The 18,680-nt window shown below is 41.4% G+C and overlaps 1 protein-coding gene across 1 annotated transcript in view; it reads right to left on the reverse strand.

The window, feature by feature from the left end:
• Positions 1-18,680, reverse strand: part of EGFL6 (EGF like domain multiple 6) — a 92,249-nt gene that overhangs the window by 22,240 nt on the left and 51,329 nt on the right. The window contains 3 exon segments of the mRNA XM_004386366.1: positions 3,473-3,799; positions 15,564-15,686; positions 17,524-17,658. Of these exon segments, the coding sequence (XP_004386423.1) occupies positions 3,473-3,799; positions 15,564-15,686; positions 17,524-17,658 (585 nt within the window).

The raw sequence follows: 18,680 nt of genomic DNA on the forward strand, positions 1-18,680 counted from the left end.
AAAAAAGAAAATTACAGACCAATATCTCTTATGAATGTAGCTGCAGAAATTCTCAACAAAATTCTAGCCAATAGAATTCAGCATCATATCAAAAAAAATAATACACCACGACCAAGTAGGATTCATACCAGGTATGCAAGGATGGTTCAACATTAGAAAATCAACGTAATCCGCCACATAAATAAAAGGAAATAAAATAATCACATGATTATCTCAATTGATGCAGAAAAGGCATTTGACAGAGTCCAACACCCATTCCTGATAAACTCTCAATAAAATAGGTATATAGAAGGGAAGTTTCTCAACATAATAAAGGGCATCTATGCAAAACCGACGGCCAACATCATCTTAATGGAGAGAGGCTGAAAATTTCCCCTTGAAAACAAGAACAAGACAAGGATGCCCTTTATCACCATTCTTATTTAACATTGTACTGGAAGTCCTAGCTAGAGCAATAAGGCAGGAAAAAGAGATGAAGGGCATCCAGATTGGTAATGAAGAAGTTAAACTGTCCCTGTTTGTGGATGGTATGATACTATACATAGAAAACCCTAAAGACTCCACGAGAAAACTACTGGAACTAATAGAAAGTTTCAGCAGAGGAGCAGGATACAAGATAACATACAAAAATCAGTTGGATTCCTGTACACCAATAGAGAGAAAGATGATAAGAAAATCAGGAAAACAATACCATTTATAATAGCCCCTAAAAAAATAAAATGCTTAGGAATAAATCTAACCAGAGATGTAAAAGACCTATACAAAGAAAACTACAAGACACTGCTGCAACAAACCCAAAGGGATCTACATAAATGGAAAAACATACCATGCTCATGGATAGGTAGATTCAACATTGTGAAAATGACAATTCTACCCAAAGCAATTTACAAATACCATGCAATCCCGATCTAAATACCAATAACATTCTTTAAAGAGATGGAAAAACTAATCATTAACTTTATTTGGAAAGGGAAGAAGCCCCAGATAAGTAAAGGACTATTGAAGAAGAAGAATAAAGTAGGAGGACTTGCACTACTTGACCTCAGAACCTACTATACAGCTACTGCAGTCAAAACAGCCTGGTACTGGTACAACAACAGATACAGTGACCAATGGAACAGGATTGCGAACTCAGATGTAAATCCATCCACCGACTGTCACCTGATCTTCAACAAGGGCCCAAAGTCCATCAAATGGGGAACAGACAGTCTTTTTAACAAATGGTGCTGGAAAAACTGGATATCCGTCTGCAAAAAAAATGAAACAGGACCCATGCCTCACACCATATACAGAAACTACTTCAAAATGGATCAAAGATCTAAATATAAAGCCAAAAACTATAAAGTTCATAGGAGAAAAAATAGGATCAACGCTATTGTAACTTTGGGGAAGGGTAAGACAGTACACAATACTGGAGAAGCCAGCACAACTTGTACAAGGAAAGGTCATGGAAGCTCCATAAGCACATCCAAACTCCCCGAGGGACCGATTTGCTGGGTGGAGGGCTGCAGGGACCATGATCTTGGGGAACATCTAGCTCAACTGGCATAACACAGTTTATAAAGAAAATGTTCTACATTCTACCTTGGTGAGTAGCGTATGGGATCTTAAAAGCCTGTGAGCAGCCATCTAAGATACTCCACTAGTCTCACCCCTTTGGGACCAAGGGAGAATGAAGAAAACAAGATACAAGGGAAAGATTAGTCCAAAGGACTAATGGACCACAACTACCACGGCCTCCACCAGCTGAGTCTGTTACAACTAGATGGTGCCCGGCTACCACCACTGACTGCTCTGATCGGGATCACAACAGAGGGTCCTGGACAGAGCTGGAGAAAAATGTAGAACAAAATTCTAACTCACAGAGAAAGACCAGACTTACTGGCCTGCCAGAGACTGGAGAAACCGCGAGAGTATGGCCCCCGGACACCCTTTCAGCTCAGTGATGAAGTCACTCCCGAGGTTCACCCTTCAGCCAAAGATTAGACAGCCCCATAAAACAAAACGAGACTAAAGGGGCACAACAGTCCAGGGACAAGGACTAGAAGGCGGGAGGGGACAGGAAAGCTGGTAATAGGGAACCCGAGGTTGAGAAGGGACAGTGTTGACATGTCGTGGGGTTGTTAACCATTGTCATAAAACAATATATGTACTAACTGTTTAATGAGAAACTATTTGTTCTGTAAACCTTTATCTAAAGTACAATTTAAAAAAATATATATCTCTTGGATGGGTGGCCCATGCCTACTTTTCATTTGGTTAAATCCAACTGGCATTTGTATATATGATCCCCAGTTATGGAACCAAGACTAAACCCATTGCCATTAAGTCAATTCCAACTCATAGTGACCCTAGAGGACAGAGTAGAACTGCCCCGTAGGGTTTCCAAGGAGTGGATGGTGGATTCAAACTACCAACCTTTTGGTTAGCAGCTGAGCTCCTAACCACTTCGCCACCAGGGCTCTAGGAACCAAGACTAGACAAAGCAAAATACAGAGGGAGAAATGAATCCCTAGTAAGAATGTGCTGGAAAAGTCTCAGTGTGGGGGACCCTGGGTGGGTCATATGGAAAATTTCTTGGAGGTGCTGAGACTTTCAGTGGGTTCTGCTTAGCAACCAGTGAAAACGGAGGATATGACAGGTATCCAGTTCAGGCAGAAATCTTAAGCTTCAATATGGGTTTTCCCCCCTATAATTATTTATTTTGGCTTTTTAAATCAGAACTATGGAACTGTGAAGTTCCCCTTTTGCGCAGTTTTCCATAGGGCGAGCCTGTGAAAAACACTTTCAAGAAGTAAAAAGCAGAGCCATGTGGGAGGGTCCCTCCGATTTGGGGGGTGCCCCGCGTGGATAAGAGTCCCTGGGTAGTGCAAACTGTTAACGTGCTCGGCTGCTAACCAAAAGGGCGAATGAGTCCACCCGGAAGTGCCTCAGAAGAAAGGCCTGGCTGTCTACCTCTGAAAAGTCAGCCATTGCCCTACAGAGTGCAGTTTTACTCTGACACACATGTGGCTGCCATGAGTCTGCATGGATAGCTTGGCAGTCAGAGAACTGTGTGTCAGGGACAAGTACTTTACTTGGCTGGGAGTGGGAAGAGAGGTCCCAAATCAAATAGGAAACTCCCCAGAGGAAAAAGGACAGTAGGACTGACTTTCCAGAGCAGCTCCTTTGATTTACTATCTGAGTAAGATGTTAATGTTTCCAAACCTTATAGAGAGGCCTGCGTTTCAGGATTTAAGGCCAAACCTATTGTACTGAATAGTCACAACAGTGGACTCAAACATACCAACGATCACGAAGATGGCACAGGATCCGACAATGTTATGTTCCGTTGTTCATAAGGTCACCATGAGTTGGAGGCAACTTGATGTCAACTAACAACAATATTGTACTTAGGTCGTGAAACTTTCATTTGCTAGGGGAAATTACAAGTCATTTTCCGTAAGATGTATAAAATTAAAGTGATACTCACAAAACACATCTCCTCGAAGGCTTTGCTCCCACTCCACGTGGTTCTTCAGGGCTTTCTCATCTCTTTTCTCTTCCTCAAGCTCCTCTTCCTTTCTCTCTTCAGGCCCTTTTTTTTCTCCATTAGCGTTGCCACTCCGGTAAACACTCTCTTCATGGCTGAACGGCTGCAAGTTAACCTTAGGGGCAGGAGTCCCAGTGCGTTCTGGGATCACATTTTTTATTTTTCCCTTCTTTCTCATGCTCTTCTTGTGAGCAAGCAGCTTCTTGATTGGGTCTTTGATGGTACCAGGTGCTTTGCGGATTTCCTTCACAGAATTCTCAGGGATAACTAAAACAGAAAAGGTGAAAAGTTCCAAATTGGTTGATGATTTGGAACTCATGACAAATGGAGCATTTAAAAAGTGTTAAAGTGCAGTAAGTGAATGCTTCCAGAACCAATCCATATGAGGGTCTCTTGATTGACATTTCAGGAAAAACTATATTTGCATCTGCTTTCAGGAGTTCCAATGTTATGGTAGTGAGAGGAGAGGGTTAGAGGACACACTTTTGTTTTGCTTCAGAGACTAGTGAAATAACCTGCTATTCCCCAGTTAGGCTGGAGTCCCTGGGTAGTGTAAATGGTTAATGTGCTCAGCCACTAACCAAAAGGTTAGAGGGTCAAGTCTATGCAGAGGCACCTCGGAAGAAAGGCCTGGCGATCTACTTCCAAAAAACCAGCCATTGAAAACCCTATGGAACAGCAATTCTATTCTGACATACATGGGGTCACCATGAGTCAGGGTTGATTCAGCAGCAACTGGTTATTGGTTACCCAGTCGGGCTACAGATCCCAAGTGATGGATTTGCCAGGGTCTCTAATATTTCTGCTTTCACGCTGGTATGCCCCAAATCTGGTGTTGTCCAGGTAACTGTATTTATTTGTCCCGATTTGATGTTCAAAGATTCTAGCCATGGCTATTGTCATGGATTGAATTGTGTCCCCCCAAAATATCTGTCAACTTGGCTAGGTCATGATTCCCAGTATTGTATGATTGTCTACCATTTTGTCATCTGATGTGATTTCCCTATGTGTTGGAAATCCTATCACTATGACGTATTGAGATGGATTAGTGGCAGTTATATTGATGAGATCTACAAGATTAGATAGTGTCTTAAACCAACCTCTTCTGAGATATAAAAGAAGCGAGCAGAGAGACATGGGGACCTCATACCACCAAGAAAGCAGTGCTGGGAGCAGAGTGTGTCCTTTGGACTCGAGGTCCCTGTGCAGAGAAGCTCCTAGTCCAGGGGAAGATTGATGACAAGGACCTTCCTCCAGAGCCGACAGAGCAAAAGCCTTCCCCCTGGAGCTGACACCCTGAATTTGGACTTCTAGCCTACTAGACTGTGAGAAAATAAATTTCTCTTTGTTAAAGCCATCCACTGTGGTATTTCTGTTACAGCAGCACTAGATGACTAAGACAGCTGTATACATTGAACCACATGAAGTTGCCAATAATGGACCATTTGTGATCTGTATAAATGGCAATTTATGCTTCAATGTATACATACCTAATTTTATTCCTCTTTTTCTCTCCACTTTGAATTTCTTCACCTCAATCAACTACTATTTAAAGCTAAGTGATTTTATTTATTCAATATGTATAGAGGCTTCTCTAGTTCTTGTTTTACATTTATTTCTGATTTCTCACTGCTAAATTAAATTTCTTTTAAAAATGAACTTCTAAATTGATTCCTCCCATCCCCAGTGGATCAGTGGCCCTTGGTGGGGTGGCGGGGGGTGGGGAGAGGTAGGGGGAGTGTGGTGAGTGAAGAAGAACTCCAAAGGTAGAGAAAAGTAATTAACCCCAACATCTTTTTTTTATAGATATGGAAACTAGGTGATTTGCCCCAAATCACTGAGCTACCTAGCGGTAGAGCTAGGATTTGAGGGTAAAGTTTATGAATGACTCCTTTTCCAGTTGTATTTCCATGATAGGTTTATTACTGCTTGAGGGTCAAGGGTTACTTTTCTCTAGACTGGTTTAAATTCCTTGAGATCTACAATCCAAAGGTGCATGTCTTTTTTTGAGGGATATAGTCATGATAATTAAGACTATCCAACTGATGTAAAAAAGTAGTTAATTTTTTAAAATTAAAAAAACTGATGCTTAAAATCAAATATATTTTTCTGTTATAAAATATCTAGGCATGTACTAGTCTGAGACTAAGCAAAACAGATTCTAATAACACCTGAATCAATTCACTCAGTTCTACTACTTGGATATAGTTTCGAGGGAAAGGAAAATACAGGAGTAGATATCAAGTTGGGTCCTAAAAAGACTATTATAAAAAGAAATTGTATTCGAATTTTATTAGAGTATTTTTCTTGGCAATGTTTTAATCTCCTCCTGTTCAGCTCCTTGGCTGATTCAATCTGTACCAAAGTAGTAGAAAAATAAACAAAAGTCCACAATATTTTGGGTAACCAAAAGGAGTAAGAAAAATGCTTTGAAAATATCTATGCTGCTAATTAACTACGTAGCTTTTACTTTTCAATCTAAGGCTGTTATGACAAAAGAGATACATTTCCCTTTTCAATGAAATATTCTAGTTATTTATCACTGTGACAGCCTGTAGTTATAGGTACAAAATCAACTAGTACTAATACAAGTAATGCATCATTACTCATTTTCCTGACCTTCGGATGGCCTGTTTTAGCTACTTTGCCAAAGGTTGCTTGCTAAGTTTTGATTGTAATGTGCTGATCCTTCTCTGGAGGCCCCACTATATCATTCCGTCCACGGTTCCCTGAATTTTTCCCAGTACCCAGCATGAAAAATTAACAGGAAATACCCATCCTCTGTAAATTTCCTTTATGCAGTCAGTACCAAAACTATGGACTTTAATAAGTAGCGACAGTGAGTTTCAATCCACGGCAGGCAAACCTAAACATCTGCTTTCAGTTTCTGCTTTGACATTTTCCTGTTGAAAAGAAAAAAAAAAATGGAAACATCATAACCTTGGTGTCAATGATTTCACGGCTTTAGGATGTAAAGAGAAGGCTGGGACAAGGATAAAAATGCAGTCTAAAGATATGAATATGTATGGATATGAAAGAACAGATTTGGCTTTGCCTGTCCAGGTATTTTTGTTTCAAATTTGACATAACTAACGATTATTTTCATTTAATAATATTCCTTATTATTGCATGATCTTTTCCAGAATATAAAAACATGAGAGGAAGTTGCAGTAGGAAGGTCTTTGTCATGTTTGGGGATCTCAGACATAAACATAGTGAATCCCAGAGCCTTCAGGTTCACGGTTGGGTCTTCTGTATAGATGAAGTTGGCAGTTTCTCTTGGGAACTTGAGATTTCTCTAGAGGCCCACTTTGCCAAAATCGTCTATGATAAAGAACAGCCTACCTGAAAATCCTAATTTGAATTTCATATCTTTGGGATAAGACTTTATTTCTAGAAGATCAGTATTATGTGGGAATATCTTACCCAGGAGGAATATGGTTTTAATATTCATTCACCTGTGCTTAGTTAATCAGATGATTTCCTATCATCTGGCAGGAGAAACGCTCTACTAATATGAGCTCGAGTCTGTCAGTTTGTCGTACGGTGGTGGCTTGCATGTTGCTGTGATGCTGGAAGCTATGTCACCAGTATTCAAATACCAGCAGGGTCACCCATGGTGGACAGGTTTCAGGTGAGCTTCCACACTAAGACAGACTAGGAAGAAGGACCTGGCAGTCTACTTGTGAAAAAAAATTAGCCAGTGAAAACCTTATGAATAGCAGCAAAACATTGTGTGATATAGTGCTGGAAGATGAGCCCCTCAGGTTGGAAGGCATTCAAAATGCGACTGGGGAAGAGCTGCCTTCTCAAAGTAGAGTCCACCTTAATGACGTGGATGGAGTCAAGCTTTTGGGACTTTCAATTGCTGATGTGGCATGACTCAAAATGAGAAAAAACAGCTGCAAACATCCATTAATAACAGGAACATAGAATATACGAATTATGAATCTAGGAAAATTGGAAATTGTCAAAAATGAAATGGAATGCTTAAACATCGGTACCCTAGGCATTAGTGAGCTGAAATGGACTGGTATTGGCCATTTTGAATCAGAGAGTTATATGGTCTACTATGCCAGGAATGATAACTTGAGGAGGAATGGTGTTGCATTCATTGTCAGAAATAACATTTCAGCATCATCCTGAAGCACAACGCTGTCAATGATAGGATAATATCCATGCACCCACAAAGATAGCCAGTTAATACGACTATTATTCAAATTTACGCACCAACCACTAAGGCCAAAGACGAAGAAATTGAAGATTTTTACCAACTTCTGCAGTCTGAAATTGATCAAACATGCGATCAAGATGCATTGATAATTACTGGAGATTGGAATGCGAAAGTTGGAAACAAAGGCAAAGGAACGGTAGTTGGAAAATATGGCCTTGGTGATAGAAATGATGCCGGAGATCACATGATAGAATTTTGCAAGACCGACGACTTATTCGTTTTAAATACGTTTCTTCAACAACATAAACAGAGACTGTACACATGGACCTCACCAGATGGACCACACAGGAATCAAATCGACTACATCTGCGGAAAGAGAGGATGGAGAAGCTCAGTATCATCAGTCGGAACAAGGCCAGGGGCCGACTTCGGAACAGACCATCAATTGCTCATATGCAAGTTCAAGTTGAAGCTGAAGAAAATTGGAACAAGTCCACAAGAGCCAAAGTACTACCTTGAGTATATCACACCTGAGTTTAGAGATCATCTCAAGAGTAGATATGATGCATTGAACACTAATGACCGAAGACCAGACGAGTTGTAGAATGTCATCAAGGACATCATACATAAAGAAAGCAAGAGGTCATTAAAAAGACAGGAAATAAATAAAAGACCAAAATGGATGTGAGAAGAGACTCTGAAACTTGCTCTTGAACATCCAGTAGCTAAAGCGAATGGAAGAAATGATGAAATAAAAGAGCTGAACAGAAGATTTCAAAGGGCAGCTTGAGAAGACAAAGTAAAGTATTATAATGACATGTGCAAAGACCTGGAGTTACAAAACCAAAAGGGAAGAACACACTCAGCATTTCTGAAGCTGAAAGAACTGAAGAAAAAATTCAAGCCTCAAGGTGCAATACTGAAGGATTCTATGGGCAAAATTTTGAAGATTCAGGAAGCATCAAAAGAAGATGGAAGGAATACACAGAGTCACTGTACCAAAAAGAATTGGTCGATGTTCAGCCATTTCAGGAGGTAGCATATGATCAAGAACCAATGGTACGGAAGGAAGAAGTCCAAGCTGCACTGAAGACACTGGAGAAAAACAAGGCTCCAGGAACTGACAGAATCCAATTGAGATGTTTCAACAAATGAATGCAAGGCTGGAAATGCTCACTCGTCTATGCTAAGAAATTTGGAGGACAGCTACCTGGCCAACCGACTGGAAGAGATCCATATACATGCCCATTCCAAAGAAAGGTGATCCAACAGAATGCGGAAATTATTGAACAATATCATTAATACGACACACAAGTAAAATTTTGCTGAAGATCATTCCAAAGTGGTTGCAGCAGTACATCAACAGGGAACTGTCAGAAATTCAGGCTGGATTCAGAAGAGGATGTGGAACCAGGGATATCATTGTTGATGTCAGATAGATCTTGGCTGAAAGCAGAGAATACCAGAAAGATGTTTACCTGTGTTTTATTGACTATGCAAAGGCATTCGACTGTGTGGATCATAACAAATTATGGATAACATTGCGAAGAATGAGAATTCCAGAACACTTAATTGTGCTCATGAAGAACTTGTGCATAGACCAAGAGGCAGTCATTAGAACAGAGCAACGGGATACTGCGTGGTTTAAAGTCAGGAAAGGTGTACATCAGGGTTGTATCCTTTGACCATACTTATTTAATCTGTATGCTGAGCAAATAATCCAAGAAGCTGGACTATATGAAGAAGAACAGGGCATCAGGATTGGAGGAAGATTCATTAACAGCCTGCAATATGCAGATGACACAACGTTGCTTGCTGAAAGTGAAGAGGACTTGAAGCACTTACTGATGAAGATCAAAGACTACAGTCTTCATTATCGATTACACCTCAACATAAAGAAAACAAAAATCCTCACAACTGGACCAATAAGCAACATCATGATAAATGGAGAAAAGATTAAAGTTGCCAAGGATTTCATTTTACTTGGATCCACAATCAATGCGCATGGAAGCAAAGGTCAAGAAATCAAACAATGTATTGCACTGGGCAAATCTACTGCAAAAGACCTCTTTAAAGTGTTAAAAAGCAAAGATGTCATTTTAAGGACTAAGGTGCGCCTGACCTAAGCCATGGTGTTTTCACTTGCCTCATATGCATTCGAAAGCTGGACGACGAATAAGGAAGACCGAAGGAGTGACGCCTTTGAATTATGGTGTTGGCGAAGAATATTGAATATACCACGGAAACAAATCATCTTGGAAGAAGTACAGCCAGAATGCTCCGTAGAAGTAAGGATGGTGAGACTTCGTTTCATGTGCTTTGGACTAGTCCCTGAAGAAGGACATCATGCTCGGTAAAGAAGAGGGTCAGTGAAAACGAGGAAGACACTCAATGAGATGGATTGACACAGTGGCTGCAACAATGGGCTGAAGCATAACAATGATTATGAGGATGGCTCAGGACCAGGCAATGTTTCATTCTGTTGTACATAGGGTCACTGTGAGTTGGACCCAACACAACAGCACCTAACAACAACAACAATATGAGCTATGGATGCACTTCTTGGAGGAGAAGCTTAATTATGGATGAGGAATGTACTGTACCATGGCACCTAGGAAACAGGATGGAAGAAAGGCTGAGCATGGAGAGTTTGTCAGGGAGGGGAACAGGAGAGTTCTCCATTACAGAGGATTAGCTATCAGTCATACAAAAAGAAAACCAAACCCGTTGCAGTGGAGTCAATTCCGACTCATAGCCACCCTATAGGACAGAATAAAACTACCCCATAGGGTTTCCAAGGAATCGACTCCTACGCATAGATTTTTGGCAATCCTCTTTAAGAAATGGATGTAAACTTTGGTTAAGGAGATCAATTTTCAACAGAAACATGGCTGTTTATTTTACAGAGAATTTAAGCCAAATGAAAAAAGTTGGGCAAATAATATAGCAAATGACCCAAAGATAGTTTTCACCTTTAAATAAACATACCAATGAAAGACTAAAGAATTCAGCTGCAGAAAGCGTAATAACAAAGTGCATGTTTTTCAGATATCAAATATAACATTGTGATGAGTTTGAAGTTTCAAAGAAAAAGGAACAATTTATTTTACTTCAAAATATACTTGAAGTTGGATGACTGAAGAAAAGCAGAAGTTTTCTTGATATAAAAATGTTTGTGTTGATGTGATGTGAGATTTATAATTTCAAAACACTGGGTTACAATATATAAAACATGGGCTACAAGCCACTACTCAATTGCATGTTTAACGATGTTGCTTTCATTTGGACATTAACAACACATGGTAGTTTAAAAGGGTCAAATGATCAGGAAGGAAGATGATTCCAAATTTACTCTTGGCTATTCTTCCAAATCTCTTTGATTCTCAGGCCTGAGGGTGGGGTTGGGTATGTAGAGGTGAGTTGCCCACTTACTGAAACTTCTTTTTTGTATGCACAGAATTTTTGCATTTACCTTTACTGAATTTCAGAGTCAAGAGTGGCTGATTGAAATGATAATAATGGTGATAACTAATAACCACAGCTAACGTTATTGAGCGTCTATTGCGTGCCTATCTCTGAGCTAGCTCTCTACCTATATTTCCTCTTTGAAATCTCACAATAAACCTATGAGAGAGGTACTTGTCTTAGTGTGATTTCTCCCCAAAGCTGAGCCTGAGACAAGGATTTGGTACCTGTACCCATTGGGTTGCTGTGAGTCAGAATCGTCTCGACGGCAATGGGCAGGGCACCCATTCCTGCTGCTGTCGAGTCGATTCTGACTCATAGCGACCCTATAGGACAGAGTAGAATGGCCCCATAGGGTTTCCAAGACTGTAAATCTTTACAGAAGCAGACTGTCACATCTTTCTCCTGCAGGGCGGCTGGTGAGTTCGAACCACTGACCTTTCAGTTAGCAGATGAGTGCACAACCACTGTGCCACCAGTGCACTGGATACAGGTAATTTAATTAGGAGGTGACCACAGTATGCATAAGTGAGGGAGCGGGCAAGTGAGAAAGGCTGGTAAAGGATGAGTTAATGTGTAGATTACAGTGATGGGCAACTGGGGCTCAATCCTGCTGGGGACGCTGGGAGATGATGTAGAACACACCTCTGAGTTGTCCCACACTATGAAGGGAACTGGAGCCCTGGTGGAGCAGTGGTTAAGTGCCCAGGCTGCTAACCAAAAGGTTGACAGTTCAAATCCACCAGCTGCTTCTTGGAAACCCTATAGGGCAGTTCTACTCTGTCCTGTAGGGTTGCTATGAGTCGGAATTGACTCAATGGCAATGGGTTAACGGGTTACGAAGGGAACAATGGGGTATTTATCCACAGACTCCCTGTTCTCCACTGGTTGAAAGTTGTCCCTATGGGTGTTAACGGCTGCCTCCACTTCTGGGTTGTGCCTACAAGAGGCTGGGCAGCCTTCTAGAGAAAGCCCTGAGGCCACAGCACAGAGAGAGTCTACTGTACTGGGCTAGGGATGGGCATGGAACTGTCACCCCAGCCTCGGTGATATTAGGGAGCTCCAAGACACAGTGGCCTGGCCTGTTTCAAGCACCCACCACAGTACTACCATGAGTCCCATTTTGCATCAGAGGAAACTGAGCTTAGCGAGGTTAAGAAACTTGCTAAAGGTCACAGTCAGTATGGGGGCAGACTTAAGATTTCAATTCAGGTCTTCCTAGCTCCAGAGCCTGAGCTGTTGACCATTACACTACATGGTCTGAGACAAGTGAGCCTGGATGTCATGGATTGAATCATGCCCCCACCAAAGTTATGCTAAAGTCTTAACCCTTGCACCTGTGAATGTGACCCTATTTGGAAAAAGGAATATTCTTTTGTTATGTTAATGAGACTGTACTGGAATATGGGAGGGGGGTAGGGTGGGTCCTAATCATAATCCCTTCTCAGTGGTGTTTTATAAAAAAGAGTAAAACAGACACAGAGAAGGTCACACACAAGGAGGATGACCATGTGACAGTGGAGGCAGATCGATCTACAAGCTGCTAGAAGCTGAGAGCCTCAGAAGGAATCAACATGGGCAATACCCTATGTGATGGTTAAGGCTGTCTGTCAGCTTGGCTGGACCATGATTCTCAGTGGTTTGGCAGTTATGTAATGATGTAGTTTGTTAGTTATGTGATGGTGTAGTTTGTCAGTTATGTAATGATGATGTGATCTGATGTGATCAGCCAGTCGGTTGTAAGGGGAGTTTCCTCAGGGGTGTGGCCTGCATCCACTATATATATGGATGTTCTGACAATGTTTGCTCGCTTACCCTGGATCCTGTATCCGGTTCGTCATCATCTGACTTCCGGTTCTTGGGACTTGAGCCAGCAGCCCACCATATTGCCTGCTGATCTTGGGATTCATCAGCCTCCATAGTCCATGAGCCAGCAGCCTACCATCTGACCTGCTGATCTTGGGTTTGTCAGCCCCTGCAGCTACGTGAATCAGGAGATGCCTCCAGGTTGACGCCTGACCTGTGGACTTGTGACTTGCCAGCCTCTACAACTGTGTGAGCCATTTTCTTGAGAGAAATCTCTCTCTCTCTCTTTATATACATATATATATATATATATATATATGTATATATATGCTTCACTGGTTTTGCTTCTCTGGAGAACCCAGCCTAAGACACCCTGATTTGGACTTCTAGCCTGCAGAACCATGAGATAATAAATATCTGTTCTTTAAAGCCACCCATTTGTGGTGTTTTTGTTATGGCAGCACTAGGAAACTAAAACACTGGAATATACATGTTCACATTTGGTGGCATTAAGGAGTCTTGGGCACCAGCCCCTTGACCACTCATCCAATATGGAAGTTGATTTATTCAGTCTCTGGGGTCTCCCAAGGAAGGTGTGGCATTCTCTCCCTGCAACCCTCCCATTCACAGTCCCTCACAGTCAGTCTCTTTCTCTCTCTCTCTGAATAAAGTTTCAGAAGGACATCATGGGCACTTCTAAAACCAGTTGCCATTGAATTGATTCCCACTCATGTGACCTCACGTGTGTTAGACTAGAACTGTGCTCCATAAAGTTTTCAATAGCTGATTTTTCAGAAGTAGATCACCAGACCTTTCTTCTGAGGCACCTTTGGGTAGACTTGAACCTCCAACTTCTTGGTTACCAGCCAAGTGCGTTAACCATTTGCACTATGGAGGTACTCCATGGACACTTCTATACAGAGGGATAGAAACCACAGCATCAAGTGACTGGAGAACAAGTGGTTGTTTAATCTGGTCTCCAGTCCAATGCAGGAATCTGTCCCAGAGCCCCCAGCCTGAATGCCTGTGGCAGTGGAATATCCCTACTCTGTGGGGTAGCCTGCTTTACTGTTAGATATATGGTGGTCATTTTTAAGAGAGAGAATTTAACATCCTCCCACTGGTCTTAGCCTGCTTTAGGAAGCCACTTTTATTTTACATTTCTTAAAATATTTACGGGCACGATGTATGCTTTTTCCACACTGTTTTTTCCAGACTAAATGCTGCCAAGTTCTTTCAGCATTTCTTCATAGAATTTGATTTCCAGACTCATTTTCTTTGGTTATATTCTTTTCAGCACATTCTTGTCCAATGACATTCAGCCACAGAACACTGGCATATTGTGAACTTTTTACAGGTGTGCTGCCACATGTCTCCCAAAGTACGTCAAGTTTATCTTAGTCATGACCGAATGGACATTCTCTTACAGCCATCTTTTTCACCAGGAGCAATGAGCAGAGAGGATCACGGGATGGGACGTAGGTCAAGGTACAACTGGCAGCCATATTGATTAGAACATGTGGGAACTCGGCTAAAGGGTATATGAGAGAGTTGCGTCAGGGCAGTCAACAAGTCTAGTCACACGCTGAGCCGGTGCTCAAAGGGATGTGAACAGAGGATAAGCATGAATGACTTTTAGACACCGTAAAACATTGTTTACCTAGGTAGCAGCGGCATTGTAATCTTTGCTAATTTGCCTTGGTAGACATTCTGGGTGCTCTCCATGACTTCCGCTTCTCTTCTCTTCCAGGGTACGTGACAGGATTATATTTTTTCTCCCCTTGAAGTTATGAACGTCCAGGTTGAATTAATTAAGAGTTGGTGCATGATTGCCCATGCTTCTTTTTCAGCTGCAACAAACCCTAAGGCCACAGCTTGATACAGGGCTGCCACAAGATGGTGGGGCCTTGGCCAGCCTGGGTCACTAAGTGACTATACTGAGAAGACACTCTGGATATAGCATGCATGAGAAATAAACCTTTATTGTTGCTGTAGTTATTAATAGCAGTGACATGTTATTGCTCTATATTTGATTTATAAATGTAAAGCTATAACACAGAAGCATTAAAAAGTTCACCAGCAAGAACAATGGAACTCTTATTATATATTAATAAAAGTGGATCCAGGTTTGAGGATGACAGATAAAGCGATGTCAGCTTCATCATCCTTTGTTCTGGTGGTGTATTCTAGAAAAAATCCTGATTTACATGGTTAGAAAAACCTTTGTGGTTTTAAGCCACTGACATTTTAGGAGTGCTTGTTGCTGCACCATAACCTAGCCTATCCTGATACATTTGCTGGGTGTCTTTTGTCTTTAAATCCTATTTTCAGTATTTGAAAGTATGTTGTGACGAGAAAAGAGTCAAGAATCGTTGCTGTTCTTTAAGTTTAGTGCCTACAACTTCAGGGAAGGTTGGAGATGTGGTCCAATTAGCAAAGAAGACAAGGCTGAGGCAGAGTCCAGGTAAATGCAAACACCGCACACACACACACACGCACACACACAAAGAAATGAAGGGAGGAAGGAGATATGGAGAGAAGGCTTTATTTGGACTAGCTAAGATCCCATGCCCAAACGCTACTTACCAGAACACTGAAGTCCGTTGCCTTTATACCCCTGCTTGCATTTACACTTGAAGGATCCTTGGGTATTGAGGCAATTGGCATGGAGGCTGCACGTATGGGTATTCACAGCACATTCATTTATGTCTAAAAATGTCAACATTGCAGTGAACAGCTTCGCGGTCACAGAGCTTGCCAAAAGACCATCTCTTACACTTGAGCAACTCCAGGGCCAACCACTCAACACCCTCAACAGACCAAGTATTGCCTGAGAACAAGACATGTTCAGAACTCCAGGTGCTTTAGCTGAGAGCCCTGGCTTTGGCTGATGTCTGCTGTGTGGCAAGTGTGTCCGCAGCTCACCTCCCCTCAGCAGTTTCCATCTCCTGCTTATCAATGCTATTGAAATCTGTAGGCTGTTTAGGTTTGTTCCTTAACTTTTCCACCTGTCTAATTTAGAACTAAATAACAATATCAGAAAATAAATTCTATGTTTGGAAGAGCTTGGAGCGCCTAACAAAACAAGGGACAAGATGTGCTAGGAACCACTGACATCATCTGAACTTACAGGCCCAAGCATTTTGTTCCAAAGACTGCCAAGAGCAAGGGTTAGGCTGGTCTGATCTTGTCTGCTGGATTTAGACTTGGAAAGTTTGTCAAATTCCACCCAAGTTAGAAGTTCATCAACCCTATTCTCCATCTCAGAGTTCTACTATGCGTTTGTAGACATATGCACACAAAATAGCCTATTGTTTTTAATTTAGCCACAGAGGGCACTCAGATGCTAATCTTAATCATTTTTAAAATCATAAAGGTTGATTTCCTTTTGAAACTGTCCACGTGAATTCCCACCCTGTCCCGTGATCCTCTGTTTAGGTACCAGGGAACAGGGTTATGCTCCCCTAACCCATCATCGGATGACCAAGCTCGACGGGCCTGCAGGAGGGCCGTGGGGCCCCAAAGAAATAAGGATTTTATGAGCCTGTTTGTAATGGTCTTTGTGTTTGAGATTTGAGGGAAAAACTGTGGAGGCTTCACAAGACTGTTGAAAACCCAGAAACCAAGTGTTGCCCCAACATGATTACGCAGACATGTCCTGGGAAGCGCCAAGTGTAGGGTTGAAAGAAATCCTACTCTTTTTTTCCAACTGCTGGCTTTTCATGTCATGTGCATGCTTTTGTTACCCATATTATGTGAACAGGAATATAGAGGGAGCCAGAATTTCCCTTCACTGTAGGCCAGGCCCCATCCTACATTATAATGCCAATGGAAAGTCATCCAGGACTCCAAGACGACTGCATTTCACTGGCTCATTGAGACCTGCAATCCCTCATTAAGGGATAAAATGTTTTATTCAATTCCCATTAGGCCAATAGCTGATAGATACCAGAATCTTACTGGAGAGTGGTTTCCGTGGCTGTGGAATGGGAACTTTCCAAAGTGTGAAAGGACTACAAGAGGAGAGATGGGAGAGCATAAGCCTTCATCTCCTTCATGAATTCTTCTACAGCCACCCAGACGGAAACTTGTGAACAAACCACCGATATCAAGATTCAAGAGGCCTACTTATTCTTCCTTTATCAAAAATGAATACTGTACTGCTTGATTGTTCCCATTTTTAGATGTGTACCCAGAGACAGAACCAAAAATACAAGCAAAACAAAACAAAAACCAACCAAATTAAAAAAAAAAAAAATCCCATGAAAACCATCTCAAGATATTTTGCCCCGTGGTAGGGCAGTATAGACTAAAGTTCCTTACTTTACATTTTTATTGACCTGGTTTCATGTAATTCATGCCATCGGAGTTCCCTAAATGCCAGAAACCTTAAAAAGATAACTTTTTATGTGGTGTTAAGCTGGTCTTATATTTAGAAGATCGATTGTTTAAGTAATAGATTGACTTGACTTCAGAATATCTACAGAGAAAGGCTGCAGGTTTGGTGGAGAGAGAAAGGGAGGACAAGGTTCTGCCTAAATCTTACCTACACAGTCATATCGTCCACTGATGTATTTCAGTTCAAAACCAACATGGCATTTGCAGTAGAAGCTTCCAAATGTGTTCATACATCTTCGATTGTAGGGGCAGACGGCTTTACCAGAGGCACATTCGTCAATATCTAGGATGTAGAAGCAGAAGCTGTCGGTGACATCAAAAGTGCCCTCTCTTCCCCAAAACACACACACGCACACAGTTTCTTTGCCTGGAAAACTGTGTCTGTTCTGGTGCCAACATCACATCCTCCAAGACATGTTCTAGATCCCTCCAGGCACGCTCACGGCTCTTCCCTTCACATATTTATATCACTTTGTCCATCTTTTTTTAGAGGCGTTGGTGATCTCACTGTAGTGTCATTACTTATATTCACATCTTCTCTCATGTTAGACCCTGGCTCTTCTGGGGCAGGAACTGTGTGTCTGTCACTTGGGACATATACATTAAATGTTTGCTCAATTGTGTAAATATTTTTCCTAGCTATGTATATTATGGAGCCCTGGTGATGGTGACGTAGTGGTTAAGAGGTCAGCTGCTAACCAAAAGGTCGGCAGTTTGAATCTACGAGCTGCTCCCTGGAAACCCTATGGGGCAGTTCCACTCTGTCCTATAGGGTCACTGTGAATCAGAATCTACTCGATGGCACCTAACAACAACATGTATATTACATAACATGTATACTTTTTGAAGATAGAATCAGATAGCTATACTTTAAACAAGCCAAAACCACAAACATTTAAATTTTGCATTTTGCAAAAGAATTATTTCATTGACAAGCTCCTTCAAGGCTCCTGCAATATTGACTCATCCCAGAAATGTGGCGGGCCACACGTGTATTAATATTAATTTATGTTAATATTACTAATATATCAATATAATCAATTAATATTGAACAGTACATTTCCAGGAATGTGCTTGTACATAAATTATGGGTCAAGTGTAATGATGTAACCCTGCAACTTTACAAACAAAAGGCACCTTCCTTTTCTAAGATTGAGAGTCACATTATAGAAGGGTTTCTGTTGACCAAACCATTACAGTTTACTCTTCGCTTTAACTTTCAGATGTCAGATCAAATAAATGGTATGTTGTTATTTTGGACCCTACAGTTAAACACACAAATTAAAAAAAAAAAAAAAAAAACCT

Source organism: Trichechus manatus, unplaced genomic scaffold (assembly GCF_000243295.1).
Source record: "Trichechus manatus latirostris isolate Lorelei unplaced genomic scaffold, TriManLat1.0 scaffold00162, whole genome shotgun sequence".
NCBI lineage: Eukaryota > Metazoa > Chordata > Mammalia > Sirenia > Trichechidae > Trichechus > Trichechus manatus.